General features: G+C 38.4%; 1 protein-coding gene across 5 annotated transcripts in view; it reads left to right on the forward strand.

Moving 5' to 3' along the window:
- LOC122563237 (neuron navigator 1) overlaps nt 1-22,367 on the forward strand; it is a 653,551-nt gene that overhangs the window by 468,360 nt on the left and 162,824 nt on the right. For all 5 annotated transcript variants that reach the window (XM_087973627.1, XM_087973629.1, XM_087973628.1 and 2 more), the window contains one exon: nt 18,595-18,733. In XM_087973627.1, the coding sequence (XP_087829753.1) occupies nt 18,595-18,733 (139 nt within the window). The remainder of the gene's footprint in view (nt 1-18,594; nt 18,734-22,367) is intronic.

Below are 22,367 nucleotides of genomic sequence, written 5' to 3' on the forward strand. Positions count from 1 at the left end.
TATTCAGCAATAGGCTGTATTGCATTCAGCCACATCTTTTATCCGTCTTGTTTCTTCATAGTAAATTATGACTTAATATCATTCATACACATAAGGTTGGTAAATGTGCTGAGGCAAGAGTATGCATACGAAGCTTAGAAATGGATGTGGATGTGGAGTTTGTCTTGGTAGCCAGAACTATCTGTTGAACTATATCCAATTTAAACAGAATATGGAGAGATTCCTCAGGGACTCTTTTTTTTGTAAAATTCACTTGTGGCTATTATGGGGTAAGGTCTGTGTCACATGACCTGACTTCACTTCCTGTAAATTCATCAATTAGCCTTCTGATAGCTTTGTACAACATATGCCTAAGTTATGTATATCTCATCTTTTATTCCATTTGCACAAGTAAAATCATGGAATCCCTACAATGTGGAAGAAGGCTATTCGGCCCATCTAGACCATACTGACCTGCCAAAGAGCATCCTACCCAGACCCATCCCCTCTACCCTAGCCATGGCTGATCCACCTATCCTGCACACAATGGGGAATTTAGCATGGCCAATGCACCTAACCTGCAAATCTTTGGACTTTGAGAGGAAACTGGAGCACCCGAAGGAAACCAACACATGGAGAATGTGCAAACTCCAAACAGCCAGTTGCCTGAGGCTGGAATTGAACCCGGGTCTCAAGTGCTATGAGGCAGCAGTGCTGACCACTGAGCCACCTCTCCCTATAGCTCAAATCTTCCCACCCTGGAAACACTCTTGTAAATCTTTTCTGAATCCTTTCAAGTTTCACAACATCTTTCCGATAGGAAGGAGACCAGAATTGTACACAATATTTCAACAGTGGCCTAACCAATGTCCTGTACAGCTGCAACATGACCTTCCAACTCCTGTACTCAATACTCTGACCAATAAAGGAAAGCATACCAAACGCCTTCTTCACTATCCTATCTACCTGCGACTCCACTTTCAAGGAGCTATGAACCTGCACTCCAAGGTCTCTTTGTTCAGCAACACTCCCTAGGACCTTACCATTAAGTGTATTAGTCCTCCTAAGATTTGCTTTTCCAAAATGCAGCACCTCACATTTATCTAAATTAAACTCTATCTGTCACTCCTCAGCCCATTGGCCCATTCGATCAAGACCCCGTTGTAATCTGAGATAACCTTCTTCACTGTCCACTACACCTCCAATTTTGGTGTCATCTGCAAACTTATAACTGTACCTCTTATGCTCACATTCAAATCATTTATGTAAATGATGAAAAGTAGTGGACCCAGCACCGATCCTTGTGGCACTCCACTGATCACACTTGCCAAGCAATTAATGCTTATTGCGAGCCGTGAGTACAATTTTAAAAATTTTGGTCTTTTTTAACCAGGCATATTTAACTTTATGTGGATTTCTGATGCCTGTTCACTTCTTCCTCACTAAACTGTTTTCTCAAGAACAGAATCTGTAACAGCCAAGTGTGACTAGCTTCTAGCTTATGTTTGCTTCAATGCTTCTCTTACCTGGTCTGAAGGAAAAGGCCTTGCCATTAATTGCTGTTTCTCTCTTGTTCATCTTTCCATGAAGTTGGCTGCAGGCTGCTGCAGCTGCCGACTGGCTGTCAGAGAGGTGAGAACTTTTTAAAATTTTAAGATTAGATTCCCTACAGTGTGGAAACAGGCCCTTCGGCCCAACCAGTCCACACTGACTCTCCGGAGTGTAACCCATCCAGCCCCATTCGCCTACATTTACCCTGACTAATGCACCTAACACTATGGGCAATTTAGCATGGCCAACTCACCTGACCTGCACATCTTTGGACTGTGGGAGGAAACCAGAGCTCCCAGAGGAAACCCACACAGATATAGGGAGAATATGCAAACTCCACACAGACAGTCTCCCGAGGCTGGAATCAAACCTGGGTCCCTGGTGCTGTGAGGCAGCAGTGCTAACCACTGAGCTACTGTGCCGGTTAAGTGTTCAGTACTGCTGCCGGGTCCCCCAGAATTCTCCCCATTGTTTAACACCACAAAGGTCACAGTGGTGCCCTTTACTGTTGTCATGGTTTAGCTAAAATGATTCCAGCCCACAACGCAGGTCACTTTTTTGTTTGTGCTGCAATGCCAACCATTGTTAGCTTTGCATTGGGGCATCTTATTACCCCCATCATCTTTCCTTTTACTGGGTGTAAGGACCTCCTCGATTAATAGTAGTAGATGAAAAAAGTAGTTGATCTTCAAAGACCATTGCATAAAACAAGATGTACTTTACTGTATAATGGCTATTTTGATCTGTCAGTCACAGATATTAGTGAACATTGAGGCAATATAAAACTTTATTTTCGTTCACAAGCTCTTTTCATCTCTCTATTCTCATTTTTCTCTTAGTAAGCTGTTCGTGAAAAGTATTTGAACTTTGAATGACTCAACTGAGATTTCTGAATCCTACTGCAGATTTATGTACCTAAAAGTGCATTTCTTCTGCCATGTATCAATCTCAAGGGAGCAACAAAATGCCATCTTCATAACCTCTTCAGTTCAGAATCGTACTTCTTTATTGCAAAACCATATAACATGTTGCTTACCCGAACACTAAACATCAGTGGCTAGACTTTATAACTAGAATAATGTTGAAGTCAGCAGTATTCATCATTATAATGGCAAAAGCTGACAGCAATGTCTGTTGTACACAAACAAACATGCAGTTAAATGTGCCAATCCAGAAATTGCCGTCACGAGATTCCCAGCTTCTCTACAGGAGATGCTGGTACTTGTGTTTTCCCAGAGGATTACTCCTGATACTTTGTGGAATTTGCTATCCTTCCCAACTTGTCATAATGGGGTAAATGTTGTTTCAGGGAATTTGCTGACACCAGTCCTCCTTAATCTTTGTTTTGTCTTGGGAATATTAAATGATTAGTGGTAGAAGTTATACCAGACGTATCTACAGAGACACTGCTCTTGGATAAAGAGGCATAGTAGCAATAAACACAACTCCAGTACTAGTTCTCATGAAATCACTGAGTATGCAAGTAACTATTTCTTTTCAGTAAATTATCTCATCACAACAGATATTGGTAACATCCATTAAAGGCACTGATATCAGGCACAACAAGTTCCATGTGGGAAAGCTGGTGAAGTTTACTTTCTCTTGTTGAAAACCGATACGTTTTGCTTCTCCAACAGGTGCATTTCCACTTTGTACATTGAGTTTGCATTAAACAAAAGAAAAGTTATACCCCCTATAAAAAGCTGTTGACTCCTAATGGAATAACATTATTAATATTTCAATCTTTCTTTTAAAAATCAGTTCCAAATGCATATCTGCCAGCACCAAAATTAGGTAAATGATTGTTTAAATCAGTATGCAGGAAATGCCAACATACCCTGGCTATCATTTTTGGGCTGCAATAAAGAGAATATAATGCTTCTGAAATTAGTGATATTGGGAAATGATTAGGTGCACATTAAAATGGCCTGTCAAGAGTCATCAGTATGCATTGTCCAGTGATATTGTGCTATGCAAATGTGACTACTTGAATGGAGTAGAGAGTACAGGAGGAATAATAGTTTTGGTTCACTTTCTTTCTAGAACTTTCCATGCACAGGACAACTCCCAGAAAGGGATGTGAAGTAAAGAGTTTTTTTAATATCCTCAGCCTCACCTGAACCAGTGTAGACACATTTGAGTTGAATGGCTTCCTGCTGCACAGTAACAATTGTATGATTCTGTAGTAGAACAGCTAACCTGAAACAGCTGACCCACTTGACCTGACCAAATGGAATTATGCAAGCAAAGAAATGAAGATTTGCTGTAGCTTCTTTTGTGACCACAGGATGTCTCAAAACACTTTATAACCAGTGAAGTAATTTTGAAGGCTGATCCCTGTGTAATGCAGTTGGTTCCACAACACGATAAAAAAATTTAGACCGTTACTTGTAGAACGTGAACTTTCCTTACCAGTGTTAGCTATGACGCAATTCCAGCCCCATTAGCTCAAATGGTGTGGCTGTTGCATAATTTTGTTATGACACAAGATTGTATGAGAACAAAGCTATCGAGTCATGTCAGAACTAACTGTATTGGAAGCATTGCAGCAGGTTTTTACACAGCTGTCTGTTTGTTGTGATGCTGATTTGAGGGGTAAATATTGTCTGATTTCTGAGGGAAAGCTTGTGCTTTTCTTTGAAATAGCGTTCTGGGGCCTTGGAAACAGACACACCTCCACAGTGCATTAACACCAAACTTGTTTTTTTGTGTTCCAGTCCCAGGTGAGCCGAGAACCGAGAACCTTCAGTGCTACCAAGTGAGCTGTGCTGACACTTGTGCACCTGCCCCAACTCTGTGGGGTCTTCTCAATATGCAGATTAGACTCTAATGTCTCAGCACTCAATCTGCCACTTTAAATTGAGACTTGAAGAAGCTGGCAGTGATAACCTTGCCCACCCAGCTCAACCTAATTGATAAATAGGCAAAAAGCCCCAAAAGCTGAGTTCAAAAATTAAGTGAAACATTTTGTCTGCCTCTTTTCTGTCTTGGGCCTACCCTGACTGCAATTCCACTCCTGAATCACTTCAGGGTTTATTCAGAGTTTAGTCTCCAGGGATAGCTTCTTATCAGCTGATTGTGAGCAGCAGGCAGCTGATTCCCGCTCTCTCCTTCCCCATGAAGTCAGAAAGCTGCATGTAAATGAAATCCAGCTGTTAAAATGTAGCAAAGCTCCCTGCAATAGCTCTTAGGCCACCCACCCACTTCGCTGTGCTCCTGTCTGGATGTTAAGATTGAAACCATTGACATATTTTTGTACAGAATATCGTTTGACCCTGACCTCTGCCAAGTATAAGCCCACTCATTTATTTCCTCATCTTTCTTTCTCATCAAATCAATCCCAGTTTCTACATTTAGTCCATAAATTTTTTAAAATATTCTTCAAGTAATCTGTATGAACAATGGTAGGAATAAGTAACATTTGGAAATTGTGGACATTCTGCACGATCTTTTGCTGATCCACGAGTCAACATTATGACAAACCTAGTTTTTTTTAAAATAATAACCCTTGAAATCAATGTTATATAACATTTAAAGCTGGCTGGAATCTTATGCCTGGAAAATTAGATGGACTGAAATGTTAAAATAGACAGTTCCATGTTTTTCACCTATTTTGTCTTGACTTTGTTAACTCTGATCTGTAGGTTGTAAAGTAGATCAAGGTTATATTAAAATTCAGTTTCCACAATTGCTAGAGACAGAATTTCCATATGAGACATTTGAAAGGGTATACATTGGAGGCAAGGGGTCTTTTAAATAGCAGATCAGGCTCAATGGGCCCAATGACCTACTCCTGCCTCTAGTGTCTAAGTTTTGACCCTAATCAGCAGTTCCTCTGCAACAGTCGAGTGTACATTGTGTGATTCTACAAAAGAAGGCACATTCAAAGACTGTCGAAAGGGTCTGTTAAGCTGTGCCTCTGCCAACTAAGGTCCTGGCGCACTTACCTGGCAAAGAGTGTGGGAATCTGTCCTCTCATGGAACAGGTCAGCAGAGAGGCAGGTGCAGAATTGTGCCATCTGCAATCAGAATGGCTGCCATGTAACATGCGTCTGTTACATCAAGCAATGGTAATGGTCAGCTTAGCCTAAAACTTGGCCGTAGATTCAGATGGACATATGCAGTGCTGACCCACATGAAAGGGACTGTGGAGTGCCCCAATAAACAATGTTTCTTGCAGCCAATGTCATATCAATCCATTTTAGTAGCATCCTATAAAGGGCCATGTGTGAAACTACTTTGTTATTTTGCTCATTCCCTAGCCCTTTTTCCTGGTTTTGCGTATTGGGTTTTAATTCCATCTTCAATTTGTCAAGGTGACTTTCATGGATGTTGAAACACGGTTCAGATATTAAAATTTCTGAATATTTGCTTAATTAGCACCAGGCTCAGTTTGAATTGTCCCCATTCCCTTAAAGTTTGGCGCACGTAATATTAATCACCCATCATCATGCCTTTCTGAACCTGTACTTGAGATTTGAACCATTTCCTAATCGCTTACAACTGACCTATTTCCATGCCTGAATGTAACACACCAGTAAGCAAGTCATCAAGGTTCCATGTTGAGCAAAAGCTTCAAAGTACAATATTGAACACTCACTTGCTGTTATAGTTACTCATACAAGATTAATGTTGCTGAAGATTTAGCAATGTTCAATTTTTATGCTACCAAGCAATTACAAGGCTAATTATATGGGAGCCAGCCTGTATTCACTCCAGAAGGTGACATTTTAACACATGGCAGTATTATTTAATGCAGAAGCATCATTTCTCTGTTCATGATTCAAAACAGTGTATGTATAATTTACTACAATCATCCCATGATGAGCAAATCGGATCTAGACCGGTTTCTCCAACATTTGTTGCACTGTAATAAATGTGCTTGCCCTGTGGACAGAATTGTTTGCAGTTAACTGTTACTTGGCCAAGTGTCAATATGAGTGTCTCATATTCGAGAGTTTTTCTTGCACTTCAGTGCAAAGAACATTTTGTACCATAACTTGTAGTGTAAGTTGACAATCCTATAGGGATCAATGGGATATCTGATATCTTTGTGAAAGATGGGACTATGTGTTAAGGATTGGGAAGAAGCTGAGAAATCAGTGGGAAATAATGTTATGATGAGATGGGGAGGGTTAAGATGACTTCCCTCTCTCCCTGCATCTCTTTTTCACCACAATAATTATCTTCTTTTTCATTTGTTTGCCAGTTAGTGAATGCTTACCTGTCTTGACACACATTGGCCAAGAGGCAGTTTACAGTGTGTCCTTTCTGGGCCAGAAAGGTTTGATTGACAATTGCACATAAAATAACAATGTCATTTACACAATTCTTATAGTGCTGAGTATGAAGCTTAACTCTCTATGGTGAGTTTAAAAGGCAAATGTAGAAAGTCAGCACTTCTTAAAAATGATGTGGAGGATAAGAGTGAATTATCAATTGCATGAAGCAAATGATGTAATGGTGCAAGTAAATCCATATATTATAGTGATTTGTGACTCATGGTGTATTTGTTTCATGTTGATTCATGTGGGCATCACTGGTGAGACCAATATTCATTGCCTAGACAATTTGATGATGGTAATAATGTTGAACTACAGCAGTCATTGATCCCAGTGAATTCGCAATACTTTATAGGGTGAGGAATTCCAGCATTTTGAGTGACAATGAAAGGTAGAATACCAAGAAAGGGTGGTGAGTTTGATGCCCTTGATGCATTTGATGCCCTTGCCCATCGAGATTGTAAAAGTTGCAGGTTTGTGAAGTATTGTTGAAATCCTGGCAAATTACTGCAGAGCATCATGTTGACATAATGTATTGAAATCACAGTGTATTGAGGTTGAAGAACAGAAAAGTCTTTAAGTTGGGGGAAGTAGGCTTCTTTGGATGATGAATTTGATGAAGTCCAATTTATTGTGTGTTGAAGCCACACTCATGCAAGCAAATGGAATGTATTCATTGATTTATCACCTCACCATGGGATAGTTACAGTAATTACCTGGTCGGTCTAGTTAAGGTTTTGTTCAGTGGAGACCCTTGGATGATGGGGATTTCATGATTGTAATGACGTTGAATGTCAAATAGAGGTAGTTAATATTTTACCCAGCACTTGTGTGGTGTGAATATTCTTTGCCATCTAATATTTCATTCCACATGAGCATGGACAGCTTCAACTCTTTAGAAATTGTGAATTTTATCATATTGAATACCAATCCAATTGTCATATTAGAAGGTAACTTTGAGTACTGATTAGGGGCAAAATATTGGCAAGAACAAATCCAGAGTGGTGTGGCAATGTTTATCAAGAGCAAGTGATGGTCTCTTTTCTCTTGATGAGGGAAGGCAACAAGGTGACTCTTTAATGAATTATGAAAGGCTCTCACAGAATGGACATGTGTCAATGTATAAAACTACAGGGTATCGATGTAAGATAGCTAGGGGAATTGTGACACTTGAGACACACTCTTATAAGAAGTGGCATTCTTTGAATTTATTCTTTCATGAAATGTAGGTGCTTGCTTTAGTTATCCATTTCCACATTGCCCTCGAACTAAGTGATTTTCCAAAGCATTTCAGGATCAATCATGTTGCTATGGATCTGGAGTCACATGTAAAAAGGCCAGATCAGGTGAGGATCTATTTCATTTTCAAAATAACTTTTTCAATAACTCCACCTGGTTTACTACAATTGGCAGTTTCATGGTCTTAATTATTGCAAATTGTTTCCACTTCCAATAGAACTATTAATTACATTTCAATTCCACCAGTTGCCCTGGTAGGATTTGAACTAGTGTCTCCTAAGCAATAGCTTCAGTCTCTAAATTACTCAATCAGTGATGATGTTATCACTGTGTCACCATCTCCCCTGATTGAGCAGATTGCATCACATTTAAGGGCAGTCTAAATAAGTCAACATGAGAGAAGGGAATATAAGGCTGTTAGGTGAGGATCCCGAAAAGTCGATTTTACTGCTCCTCGGATGCTGTCTGAACTGATGCTGCTAGCACCACTAATCCAGAATCTGGTTTCCAGCATCTGCGTTGTTTTTACCTAGTTGAGAGTGGCTTAAGTGGAGCATGGTTGGGCTGAATGGATCTTTGTGAGCTGTACATCCCATGTAATCCTTTGTATTGGGCTGAAGCAATTGGTTTGCTACTGCCACAACTAATTTTATTTGTGCTACTTGAGTCTCCAGACAGTGGAGAGTTTTCCCAGTGACTTTTTATCATTAATGTGATGTGGATGTCACTGCCTCGACCAGCATTTATTGCTCATTCTTAATTGCTGTTAAGAATGTGGTGGTGAATTGCCCTCTTGAACTGTTGCAATTTCTTCGGTGCTATTGAGGAGGGTGTTGCAACCCTTGACTCAACGGTATATTGTATTGTGGCTTACGTCTCGTCTGGTTGTGTGCCTATGTATCTGCTGCCATAATCTTTCCAGATTGTCCTAGTCAAAAGTTTAAAAGGTGCTGTCTAATGAGTCTGGATGGATTTCTGCAGTGCATCTTGTAGATGATGCATAGTATTGCTATTAAATGTCAGAGGTGGAGAGAGTGAATGTTTGTGGATATGGTGCCAATGAAATTGGCTGCTTTGTCCTGGATGGTGTCAAGCTTGTTGCGTGTTGTTGGAGCTGCACCCTTCCGAAGAAGTCAGAGGTATTCCTTCGCATTTCTCCCTTCTGTTGTACTCTGGCAGCTTGATGCTGCATTCAGTTTAATGTTACTTTGATGTGAGGGCAACTCATTCAACTTCTCCTTGAATTCTACTATTTTGTCCATGTTTGGTTGGATGAAAATTACAGTGTGATCTGGAGCCAGGTCATCCTGTCAGAAATGAGAATGTTTTAAATTTCTGAATTTAAAAGTGGATTTTACTCATAAGTAGCAATGCGTTGTGAATTCTCCTTTATTTTCCTAAATTTTTATTCCTCTTTATAGAATTGAGTAGTATTTTTCTTCACCTCATGCTTTTTATCATTACATCTGCTGCAACACAGAACCATCATTCATCTACTTGTAGTGTATTATCCCTCAGGCACCCAAAAGGGACATTAATGGCATATGAACATTTTTAAAAATCTGGATAGCTTACAGTTTTTATAGAATATGTGCTGCACTATTCATTTGTCTCTCTATTTTCTATTGTATAAAATTTTAGTTTCATTTTAAGCAAATATTACTCCACAAATGGTAACACACGATATAAAACACACAGCACTTACACAGCATTTGCTGTACAGAACAAAGCAATTTCATCCCAAAGGATGAATATTCAGTGTCACAAACTTGGACCAAGCTGCTTTTATATCATCCTATATATTAATCACATAATCAACTTCATACACTAGCAGAAGGTTGACATGATTGTAACAAACTAATAATAATCTATTTCAGTTCACCACCAAAAGTGAGGCAAAATTGCAAGAAATTTGGGAATACGTGCTAACAAATTTAATGGAATTCATTCAAGTGCAATTAAGTACTCATTTCAAAGAATTGTTGAAAGCTATTTTCCTCTGGGGATGTCTGACCTACTGTGATATTGAACGGGAAAGGATTTTGACAGATTTTCTTAACTAAAAGACAGATTAAAACCGAGCATCATTATCCAATATCCTGTACAAGTTTAGGTACCATTCATTGTACAGCTGTCACGTAAATGCCACAGGGCCCATATTACATTTTTTAAAGAGGTGAATCGGTCATTAAGGGTTTTTTGCTACTGTAAATCTGCTCTTCAGAATAATTTCAGCAAAGTGATAGAATTTGGAACAAAATTTTAAAATTGTTTAAGTTTTTCTTAATTCACTTCAGTTATTTGATGATCGATCACTTTGCAGATAGGAACTTTAGTTCATATATATATGAACAGGAAGGTTTTAGAAGGACATTGGCCAAATGCTGATAAATGGGACTAGATTAATTTAGGATATCGGATCAGCATGGACGAGTTGGACCGAAGGGTCTGTTTCCATGCTGTATATCTCTATTACTCTTGTAGTAAAATGAACAGCGTAATTTCACATTGAACCTCGTCACAATAAATGGCACTCTAACCAATAGAATGATTAATTGAGCCCTGTGTTTTTAGGGAGCTGGCAAGTACTTGTACCCTTCAGAGAGCCAGGCCAAATGAACGGTCTTGAGATCTGGCTGAATCTCAGGGCCAGAACTGATTTAAATGTTTTGACTCAGTTTTCCCAGTCTGCAGAGTGGCTAGAATTTTAGCCCCACGCCATTGCTGTGGAGTGACATTACAAAAATGGGGAGAGAGCGGTGGTGGTTGGCGGCAAATGTGGTTTGAATGGGGGATTTGGTGAATAAATTGGTGCAGTGAGGAGGGACTATGGAGAGATTGGGAGAGTTATTGATAGATGCAGGCTTGCATGTTGAAGAGAAAACAGAGGCCATGGATGGATCAATAGGAGTTGAATTGCAGGGACAGAAAAGGGTTATCTTGAAGGGTAGGATATAAAACAAAATATATAAAGCAGGTGAATTACTCTGGTCCACACACAATGCTGAATAAACCCTCATTTATTTCATTATATCTGCCCTTTAGCAAGTTTTCTAAAGCCATATAGATTAAAGCATCTAAAGAATTACTCTTAGCATTTGGTGGACTGTTTCTCGAGAATTTTGAACTCCTCCTCCCTGCAAAATCCAGCTGTAAGCAAGACAATACATGGATTGGAACGGGTGGACGCTAAGAAATTGTTTCCATTAGGCGAGGAGACTAGGACCCGTGGGCACAGCCTTAGAATTAGCGGGGGGGTCAATTCAGAACAGAAATGCGGAGACATTTCTTCAGCCAGAGAGTGGTGGGCCTGTGGAATTCATTGCCGCGGAGTGCAGTGGAGGCCGGGACGCTAAATGTCTTCAAGGCATAAATTCTTGATGTCACAAGGAATTAAGGGCTACGGGGAGAATGCGGGTAAGTGGAGTTGAAATGCCCATCAGCCATGATTAAATGGCGGAGTGGACTCGATGGGCCGAATGGCCTTACTTCCACTCCTATGTCTTATGGTCTTATGGAAATAAAATCGATGTTATCTATGTTGGAAGCTGATTGGGCAGAGATTTCACATTTTTTGAACTGATCTTCTATTCACCCTGCTAGGTTACAGTTCTCACCTTCAAAGCTTCATTAAGCCAAATCCTTGAGAACAAGCAGGTGTAATTTTGCCCTCCCTTGAGTTGGTGAGAGAAATGGTAGGGAGGAGAAATAATAGGGTGAGTTGGTCCTGGATAGAGATTTTTCACTATGACATCAATTAAGTGCTGGGAGAGACTGTGTACACTGGTGAATTGATCACCAGTAGGAGTGCCAGGGTGGTTAGCACTGCCATCTCACAGTGCCAGGGACCCAGGTTTGATTTGAGTCTTGAGCGACTGTTTGCGTGGAGTTTGCACATTCTCCCTGTATCTGCGTACGTTTCCTCTGGGTTTTCCAGTTTCCTCCCACAGTCTAAAGATGTGTAGACTAGGCGGATTGGCCTGGGGATAGGCTAGGAAGGGATGGGTTTGGCTGGGGTGCTCTTAAGAGGGTCAGTGCAGACTCAGTGGGCTGAATGGCCTGCTTATGCACCATAGGGATTCTATGATTCTAAGCTCTAATCAATTTGCCAGCATTGATCCTAAAGTGGCAACTTAATGACCACTAAATGATGTCAATGCACCACTGCCCTTATTACTTGCCTTCCTGGGAAGTGGTACAGGGTAAATGGCCTGTAGGGTTCAGGGTCTTCTGAAACCCACCCTCTTGTTCCTGACAGACTGGCTAACAATCCATAAAACTTTACAGCGCTGAGGTAGCGCCCCAATGCTGTATCAGTGATTCTGTTATGAAAAATCTGATTTGATCATTGCCATGTTCTCTCTTGCTAAGGAGCTATTCTTCATTTTTAATTAAAATAAAGGTGCTGTCACTAAAGGGCAAATGGATTCTGTCATTTAAACATTTAAAACATTAGTGCTGCTTGCTTATAGAAATGTTAGCATGTTTTCTGTTTTTAGAGAACAGCAAAAGGTGCTAATTCACCTATAGTAATCTAATAATCAGGTTATATTAATTTGACCAAATTGAAGTCATTAGTGAACAGAATGGTGACACAGCGTTGCTAGAACCCCAATGCAATATGTCATGGTGGATTGTATTTCAGATCCCCCACCTATTCTATTATAGACATGTCAGGCAGACTGAGTCTGTCCACAAACATGTGCTGTAAATTCAAACAGTTGCTGCAGAGCAACATTTGCAGAGATTTGGGATCAGATTGTGAATTACTGATGCCCTAAAAAGTGCAAAGTTGGACTGGGTTAGGCTGGTTGGCTTTATATGATATATTGTAATTACCAATCACCATCTCAGATGATTTGTACTGCTGACCACAGCATTGCACGTCGAAGCAATTGAGTTATGTTATGAGAGAACAGTATGCCTATAATTGCAAAGCAGTGTCCAGATATTTTTAAAATGTTGTTTCAAAACGGTCTGAACTTGCATTATTTTGGGTACGGATATCCTATCATAACATACTACCTAAAACAGATTGTTTCAGATTTCTTCTACTGGGACAGTTGATTTTACTCTGATGCCAGGGGACAGATTTTGCAGACTGGAAAGATTCCTCAGCCTTTTTAAAATGGAGAGCCAAGGCCCAGATGTGGAAGTCATGCTCCCATTTCTGACAATCCAATTTTTGCCACAATGGGGTGTAGTTCAGGCATGACTGTTAGGAGGAAACTTGGTGTTAATTTTAAACATACTTTGTTTTGGCTGTTACAGAGGCCTTAACCCACATAGTGGGAGTCACACATGTATGCAGTAGATGATAGCCTCATGAATGTTGAATAAGTTCTGTTCAACTGTCATGACTGAAGTTCTTTAACCCCACTCTTTAAACATGAAAAGCAAGAGGCTAAAGCTGTCAGTGGGAGTTTTAAAACGAAGTCAGGGCACATGGTGTATGTTAGGAAATAAATTATCTGGTTTTGCATTTTCAATAGCAGTCCTTGACACTTAAGCAAGGGCTATTTTTTACATCATAAAACACTCAGTCAGTTCCAAAAGCTGCAGTTATTTCAGAAGGGGTTCAGAGTTAGCAGTTCTGTTGACCATTTCAAGAGGCTATTAAAGGATTTGCTGTTTTTGATGTAAAATCTGAATACATAGGTGTTTATTTCTGTGGGGGATTTTAAAGCTTCCAATGAGCGTCATGAAAACTTTTTACACTATTTGTGTAGGAGTAGAAATTGTATTCCATTTTATTCTTCATCTCCATGCAGCTCATGAAGAGTGTACATATTGAATATAGTTAGTGTAGTTACAGAAGTTGAGTGGGTGATTTGAAGGGGAATACCTTAGGGGGCCTGAGTTGGTATGAGAGTAGTATGGGGGAATGATGGGCCAGTGAGATTCTGGGTAGAGTACATGACTAGTATGGAGGTGTCACAGATGGTGCGAGGAGTGAGGGCTATAAATTCTCGTATCTTCTAAGGCAACTGGCTTAATGAAACCAAGAAGCAAAACAGACCATCCGATTGTCCACCTGCAGCCTCCTTGGATCTGCTTCCTGACAGTACCAGCCTGTCTTTTCCAATGGGAAAGTTGGGTCTAATGTAAACCAAAATGGGTCTGCCAAATTGACTCCAACAAAGTACCTTGGTAACAAAATATACTTTCTACTTTTATTTTCACATCTGTGTGTTTCAAGCATTATTTTACCAAATGTCAAATTGTACAATTACAACACCCCGTAGTAATCTGACTGACAGAATGGTGATAAATTTAATCATGCAATAGGCATGCATATGGAGGATTACAAAGGAAATCTGGCTGAGTCTATCCATGCCAGTGATTTATAATCCATTCAACCATTTTCCCACCATTCCCCATCCAAATTTCTCATCACTGTCTATTCCTTTTATTCTTCAGACCTGTCTGCTTCCCTTTAATTGCCTGTATTCAGTTTGTTTTAACTTCACACAGAACGTAACTGTAAATGGCATGGAGTGCCACTTAATCAATTAAAAATATTTAATTTGTGTAGTAAGTTTTCTAGTGACTTTATGCTAGAAAATAAGTTTCATGATATACTCATTCTTTTTTGTATGTAATGATTTTGCTTTAAATTGATACGAAAGAAACTTCCACTATATAGTTCTAATGTAGAATCTTGCCACAAATTCTCAAAATTACTGACCGGAAACTATTTTCAATTCAGAACTAAAAACTTCCTAAACCAGTGTGCAATAAGAATAACACTTTGTTAAAATGTAAAATGATGCCATAATGGGCTTTATTCACTTAATTGAACATTTAATAGCACTATATTTAAATAGATCTTTACTGTAATAACATTCCATCAACGGGGCAACTGGCCTCTTTTAGAGTAGTCATTAAACCGTTGTAAAGCAAGACTCTTCCAGTATTCCTCTTTCTCTCCCTTTTTGAGTTTGATAAAGTTTTTACCGTAGTACGAATTTTGGTGATTAGTCAAAGACCTGACTCCAATTATCGAATTAAGATCCGATAAACCGAGGAATAACTGACTGCATTAAGAAATGTGCATTAGAACAAAAAAGCGTGTATAAAGATTGAATTGAGAGAAAAGGAAAATTGTGAAAAGATTAACGACTTTTAAGTTGATTCAATAAAAGCTGTAGTAAAAAATTATCTGTTGGAATGATTTCAATAGTTTTTGTTTCCTGAATTGGAGTAGTCGATTGGTATTACAAAAACAATTTTTTTTCATTGAGAAAAACACATGCAACATGTTTAGTAATTGGCTCAACTTTCTGTGGCACTTTAATTGGTAATCAGTGTGTGAATGATGCAATTTTATGAAGCTCATGGGGGATTGAGAATCAACCATTCTTGGTGCAAATTTCCCAGGCAATAATAATTTGCAATTCACATCTTCCCCAGAAGTTGATCATCGACTTATTAATAATATCAAAAGCCTATAAACTCCCTTTGGCAGCAGAATCAGTGCTATTGTTATGTGGCCTCCAATGACTAGCCAGTCCTTTTACAACTTAATTCTACCTTATTTAAAATATTCATAAAATTATAAATAGAACCTATTTGCTTTAGTTGTACCTCTGAAAATGTATTTAAGTATACTGTGTGAGTGTGGTAATTGGCATTGTTATAAATGTTTCTGGCGTGTCTGTATGGAAGTTTTATAAAAATCTAAGAGGCTGTTAAATCACACAAGCATTCTCAATTAGTTTAAATCAACAGCAGTATCAACATATATTGAATTGAAATAACAAACATTTGGGATTAAATAAGCACAAATTAAATAAAATTTACTTTGACTAATATTCCATTATCTTGTTGGTTGATTAGAGGTGGAGAAAATTGGATAATTTTAAAAAACTTTTAAAATTCTAACTTGCACTTCACATTCAATATCTAATAGGGTTCCTCTCCAAACGTTTTGTTCCTAAAGTTGAAATTAACGTGTCCATATTCCTGATTTACACTTTCAGTAGGTAAGATTAATCACCAGAACTGCAGTCAAAAAAATCTATCCCTTTCAATTCTAAATGAGAGTAAATGTACAAAAACAGAGCATAACTTTTTAAGTTGAATTGGCGAATATATTTTGCATATGTAAATGTCGCTCACTTGGACATTTGACAATCAAATTTCCATACATGTTGAGCAATAAACCCAAATAAAAAGCTAGAAGATTTGTCCAAAAACAAGAATGATTGACACAGACTGCTTTTAAGTTTGTAAGTTTGCCTAAAGATAAAATATCAATTCACCTTGTAAGTTTGCCTAAAGATAAAATATCAATTGACATGAAATCTACTGGTTTCCAACAGTAAGCAACAAACACAAAGTGACACAATCTATGATTTCATTTACAAAATAATTCAAAATATTAGTAAACGTGTAATTCCAAGGCTTGAATTATTAAAGGTTATGCAGAACTTAAAATTAATGTTTTATTTTTGAAGGTCATTCTTTGTCTACAAAATGTTGGAATTACAGGCAGAAAATATTTTTTCAATATGCTTATTTTATCCTGTAAATTGCTTTGCCATTAATATTTTAAGCTATAATGCTGATTTGAATTGTTAAATTCATTATCTACTGTCCTCCTCCTGCAATAATTTATGATTGCATGCATATAAATGTCAATATAGTTTAGCCTCAGCATGAATAGACATGATTTATTCCTGCCGATTCCAGAAATTAACCTGTCCTGAATAGAGTTAACTCATGCACCTTTAGCATTACCTATTTTATTTCTGTTTATGTTTGATGGTTTCATACATACTTCAGTTTAAATTATTTTTCTCAACAGGAAATGTTAGTGCTTCTGTGACCATTCTTGTTAAACTGCTATCTGCTTCTGGACCATGATCATTTTCTCCTTGTTATAATTGTTTATAGGCATCATTTCATAGTTATCATTTCTCCACTTTCTATTTGCAAAAGTTATTTTAATTTGGCATCCTTCCTCATCCCTCCCAACTCTGGCATGTATGTACAAGCTTAATTGGCAGATACGCTTCAGCTAGTCACCTACTGTCCTCCTCAGCTATGTGTGAGAAGATTTGCAAGCACACAGTTCCTTCGATGAATGATCCCTTTTCTTGACTGACAATCTTACCCAAGCCAAAAATGCACCATGTTACAACACAGTGAAAACCTGTCAACATGCTGTCGCTGTTCTGCTGATGATGCCTTAGACAATCCTCAGTTAGAAGGCTCACTTCAATATTTAAGCCTCAATTTTCCAGTGGTGTCATTTTGTTTTAAACTGGTTCCTGTGTATGTTAAAATAATGCTGATCATACGAAAAGATTTGGTTGTCTGCCAGCCCATGGGTCTTCAGGTCATTATCACTTCTATTTTGTTTGCAAAATAACTTTATCACCCCATAATGATTAGATTCATAAATCTAACTGTAGAAGCTGTTGTAGGTAATCTTCTCAGTTGAGCATGTAATATGCTGGTATCAAGATCTCTCCCCGCTATTTTACTGGAAATAATTGTCTGAAAAGTTCTGCAAAATCACTAATGAAATCTGAAATAAAAAAAACTTGATAAACTCAGCAGCTTCATCAACATCTCTGTTGCCAAGCTTATTGAATTGGGGTAAAAGGTGGTTTTGGTTATAGAACAGGTTTGTACTGAAATCTGTAAATAATGACAATTTGTTTTGTACTCAATTCATTTATTTTATCCTTCATTAAAATAATGAACAGATGATCTTGATAAGGTTTTCTTCATCATTTGTGCAACAATAAATGGAGAAGTCAAATGTCAGATTTGAACTCTGTAAAGTTAATGCGAGAAACCATTTAACATAACCGTAATGTCAAATGTCAGAAATAAAATCAGGAAAAGGAAACCGAGTCCAAAGTTGGACCTCGAGCAATAATGAACAGTTGCTTTAAACATAGACTTTATATCTCATATCTGTCTTTTCCATTTGCATCTAACCCCTAAGGTGCTGTACATGTTAAATTGTACATTTAAAGATAATGAATTATTACATTTTCTTCAGAACTAATAGACATGGCAATGGATTAAGTAGTGAATGAGAGCATTGATTTTCACAGCCATGATTAACTCTAATTAGTTTATTGAAGGTGTTGAATTCCACTGATCGGTTATAGTAACTGGTCAGATTGAGTATGAATTATCTCGAGTCAAAAAGTGTGGTGCTGAAAAAGCACAGCCAGTCAGGCAGCATCCAAGGAGCAGGAGAGTCGACATTTCGAGCATAAGCTCTTCATCCTCACCTGCATCTGCAGCCCTCACTTTCTTCTTGTGAATTATCCAGTCCAACTGGAAGAATTGGAATTTTATGTGGAGGGGTGAACTGGATGGACCAAAAGGAGTATTCCACCTGTGCTTATTTTTGTCATCTTTGCAGCAATGCATATAAAATGTTTGACAGTTTAATCAAATGTTCCAAATATTTTGTAGAAACCTGATAGCAGAGACTTTTACAATTGATTTTATTGCTGATCAGTGTATCAAGTTTTTATTATATCTTTTTTAACTTTATTTTCATTGTTTGTTGCAGTTGGGATGAAAGTAGTTCTGTAAGCAGTGGCCTCAGTGACACCTCTGACAACCTTAGTTCTGAAGATTTAAATGCAAGTTCATCTCTCAACTCTTATCCAACTACACCAGTTGCTTCCAGAAGAAATTCTGGGATAGCGGTAAGCAAAATATTGTTTTAATAACATGTTCAAGATTTTCTTCAAAAACATCCTTCTCTGGATCATCAGGATAATTCTAGATTAAAGATCACACGACACCAGGTTATAGTCCAACAGGTTTAATTGGAAGTACACTAGCTTTCGGAGCGCCGCTCCTTCATCAGGTATTTGTCGAGGACACAATTGTAAGGCACAGAATTTATAGCAAAAATTTACAGTGTGATGTAACTGAAATTATGCATTGAAAAATACCTTGATTGTTTGTTGAATCTTTCATCTGTTCAAATACCATGATAGTTTCACTTCTTTCATGTGTAAGTCACAAAACCTTTTCTTAAAAGTTGCATTCTCAGATTACCTGTAACAATTGATGTTAGCTAGACAATATGTTGAAATCAGAATAATTCTAGCCTCTGTTGCCAGAGGCTAAAGTTATAGACAAAAAAACTGCAGATGCTGGAATCCAAGGTAGACAACCAGGAGGCTGGAAGAACACAGCAAGCCAGGCAGCATCAAGAGGTGGCGAAGTCAACATTTCATGTGTAACTCTTCTTCAGGACTAGGGGGTGGGTGTAAGGGAAGCTGCAGTTAAAGGGTGGGGAGAGCAGGTTTTGTGTGGGGGGAGGCAGGATGGTCAGGTGGCATTAGGTGAACGCAGGTAGAGGGTACGACCTGATTGGTTGATGAGAGGAATGAATCCAGTTGGTCGTTGGAAGGAACAGTCGATGAGAGGAATGGAAGGGAGGTGGAGGGGCTGGGAAGGGGTTGGCTGATGGAAAGGGAAATAATTTTGAAATTGGAGAACAGAGTGTTGAGTCCTCCGGGCTGTAGGCAGCCCAGGCAGAAGATGAGGTGTTGGTCCTCAAATTTGCGGTCTGATTTGCTGTGGCAATGAAGGAAGCCAAGAATTGCTGTGGCAATACATTGAAATACTGACTGCTCCAACTCCTGATGCTGCCTGGCTTGCTGTGTTCTTCCAGCCTCCTGCCGGTCTAGAGAGGCTATAATTATTTCTGTTATTGGAGAACTATTATTTTCAAGGATGTAACAGTTGCTACTGTTCTTGTCTTTATCTTTATCACAAAGAGCCATATGGTGCCTATTTTAAATTTTACTGTCCACTAGCTTGAATTAAATATTGTAATATGAACGTAGTTCCACCTGTGAGAAAAGAACCCTTATTTATGTGATGTTTCTCCATCTCCTGTTTTTTTAATCTCATGTTTTTGTATCAATCATGAAAGAAATAAAGAACTGTGCATTTCTCAAGCTTTTTAACAAACCCCCTCCTTTTTTTTATTTGAGAATTTTTGCCAAGTATTATATGACTGTGTTGTTTTACACAATCCCCTTTTGTTCGAACATACTACTTGGGTGCAAGCCAAGAAGTGTGTTATAACACTTTGTTTTTGGCACACAACAGGACAGTGGCAAAGGGGCATGATTGATGTTTCATGCAAATGGGAAGTAAAGGGACTGAAGCTATATAGTTTTGCACAGGCGGTAGAGCCCACTGTGTCTATGCTTCGTAATATGTAATGTGGAAAGCAGCCAAATAAACATTTATGATCCAGTGTATTATAACAGAAAGCAGAGCAATTTGTACAGTAGTGCAGCTGTATTAATGTTAACTTTTGAAAGACATATATAGCAATGATTATATTTGCTTGTAACTGCTCATCTGTAGTCAGGAATTTACAGTAAAGACATTTACCAGATGCAGCAATGATACGTGGTGCTTTCTTTAGCACACAAATGTCTGTGTGTGTGTGTGTGTGTGTGTGTATAAATTATGGTGTTCCACTTTGAGACTGAAAGAAGATTGTCTTCTGAAACTGACATCCACTACCTATACTGCAGACGGTGAATGTGGCAAGCTGTAAATACCAGTAGGAGAAGTAAGTCTGGACAAAAAAAAAAGCTGGTTTTCTGATGCTAGTTTTTCAGTCGTGAGTTTGGACATTAATCCTGAAGCAAAATCTTTGCTCTTGCTTAGTTGTTTTTTTTTTCCAGTCAAGTATAACAATACTGTGAAGAATATTCTTAACCACGCACCTAGACAAACTATGCTCTGCTTTTGAAGTGGTAGGACTACAGGGAGGAGTGGACAGTAACCATGAAATAAACAGTAGTGTGTTCATACAACAGTGGAAAGCTACATAGTTTTAATATAATGTCCATATGATGAGACAAAACATATAACTGTAGGCTGAAATTAGTTATGAGGTTGCTGAAACATGTAGTAGCTTTATTATTGTAAGACACGGCACAGGTTCAGTAACTTTTGAGAGAGAGTGTATATGTCAGTTGTACAACTTAAATTTCAAGCTTTTCAAGTTTTAATTTCATGAGGTATCAAATGGCTAAGTTACATTCAGTAATGTTCCTGCAATAATGAGTTTGAGGGAAAGGAGTCAAATAGAGACTGTACTGTCAGGAACAGATGCCTGAAAATTCTGATAAAGTGCACCACAAGTTTAAACATCTGTTGTTGTACATATTGTGGTCTGTTTAAAATACCAGATTCCAATTTATGAAGCATTTCAATCATTTGTAGCATGTATCCAAGTAGCTTGAAACGAAATGGGAGCTCTTAATTGTCATATGTCAGTGTTGAAATGTGTTCTGAAATGTTTAATTTACTAAAATGAAACCTTGATTCTAAATATGGTGCGTTTATAAATACGAGCTTGCAGTTTACTTTTGTCAAAGTTTGAAATGTAATGCTCTCACTAACTGTACAAGTGCTTGCGCTCATGTAGAATAGATCAGATGCGTGTTATTTTATAAGCAATTTAACTTTTTTGCAGATAATTAAAAACAAAAGTGTAGGATTTGTATACATTCCACAGTTAAATAATTTTGAATCAGCCAGAGCAGTGATAGGGTTAAAGACTTTCACTGCCTTTGTGGATAGTCAGCTGTTCATTTTCGACTCTAAGGCAGGCCACAATAAAGTGCTTTGATTCAAACCTTGATTCAAAGTGCCTTGAATGAGGTTACTTGTATAAATTGTAGCAAAGAAAGTCAAGGAAACTGAATGTGTGCAGGCATGCAGCACTAATAGCTGCTGCTAAAGCAACTTGTTCTAAACTAGTGCTGCATTGGTTATTTAATTAAGTAGCTTGGCACTGGACTTTAGCCACAGCTGACAACAGATGAGTCACAAGTCTGCCATTATCATAGAGCACCATGTGTCGAGGTGTTTTACTAACTCCTCTATGAAGGAGAGCAAAAAAAGGGAAACAGATTTTCCATCTTCTTTTCAAAAATATTGAATGTGTATCAGTGCCCAGGCTTGATCTCCATCTCTTCTGTTGGCAAATGATATGATTGGTGACAAAACTGACATTGCAGTACAGTACAGGGGAAGTTCTGTGCTGTCAGAGGTGCCATCTTTCAGATGGGATATTAAACCGATGTCCCATCTGTTTTCTGAGGTAGATGTAAAATATTCCATGCTGGGAAAGCAGCAGATTTGTATCTAATGTCCTGGCCAGTATTTGTCTCTCAATCAACATTGGAAAACATGTTGTTTAGTCAGTACCACATTGCTGTTTGTGGAAGTGTGCTGTATGCAACATGGTTGCCATATTTCCCACGTAGTGATAGACTACACTTCAGAAGAATGTTA

The sequence above is a fragment of the Chiloscyllium plagiosum genome, unplaced genomic scaffold, assembly GCF_037043375.1.
Source record: "Chiloscyllium plagiosum isolate Xiang-an unplaced genomic scaffold, Cpla_swu_hap1 HiC_scaffold_26, whole genome shotgun sequence".
Taxonomy (NCBI): domain Eukaryota; kingdom Metazoa; phylum Chordata; class Chondrichthyes; order Orectolobiformes; family Hemiscylliidae; genus Chiloscyllium; species Chiloscyllium plagiosum.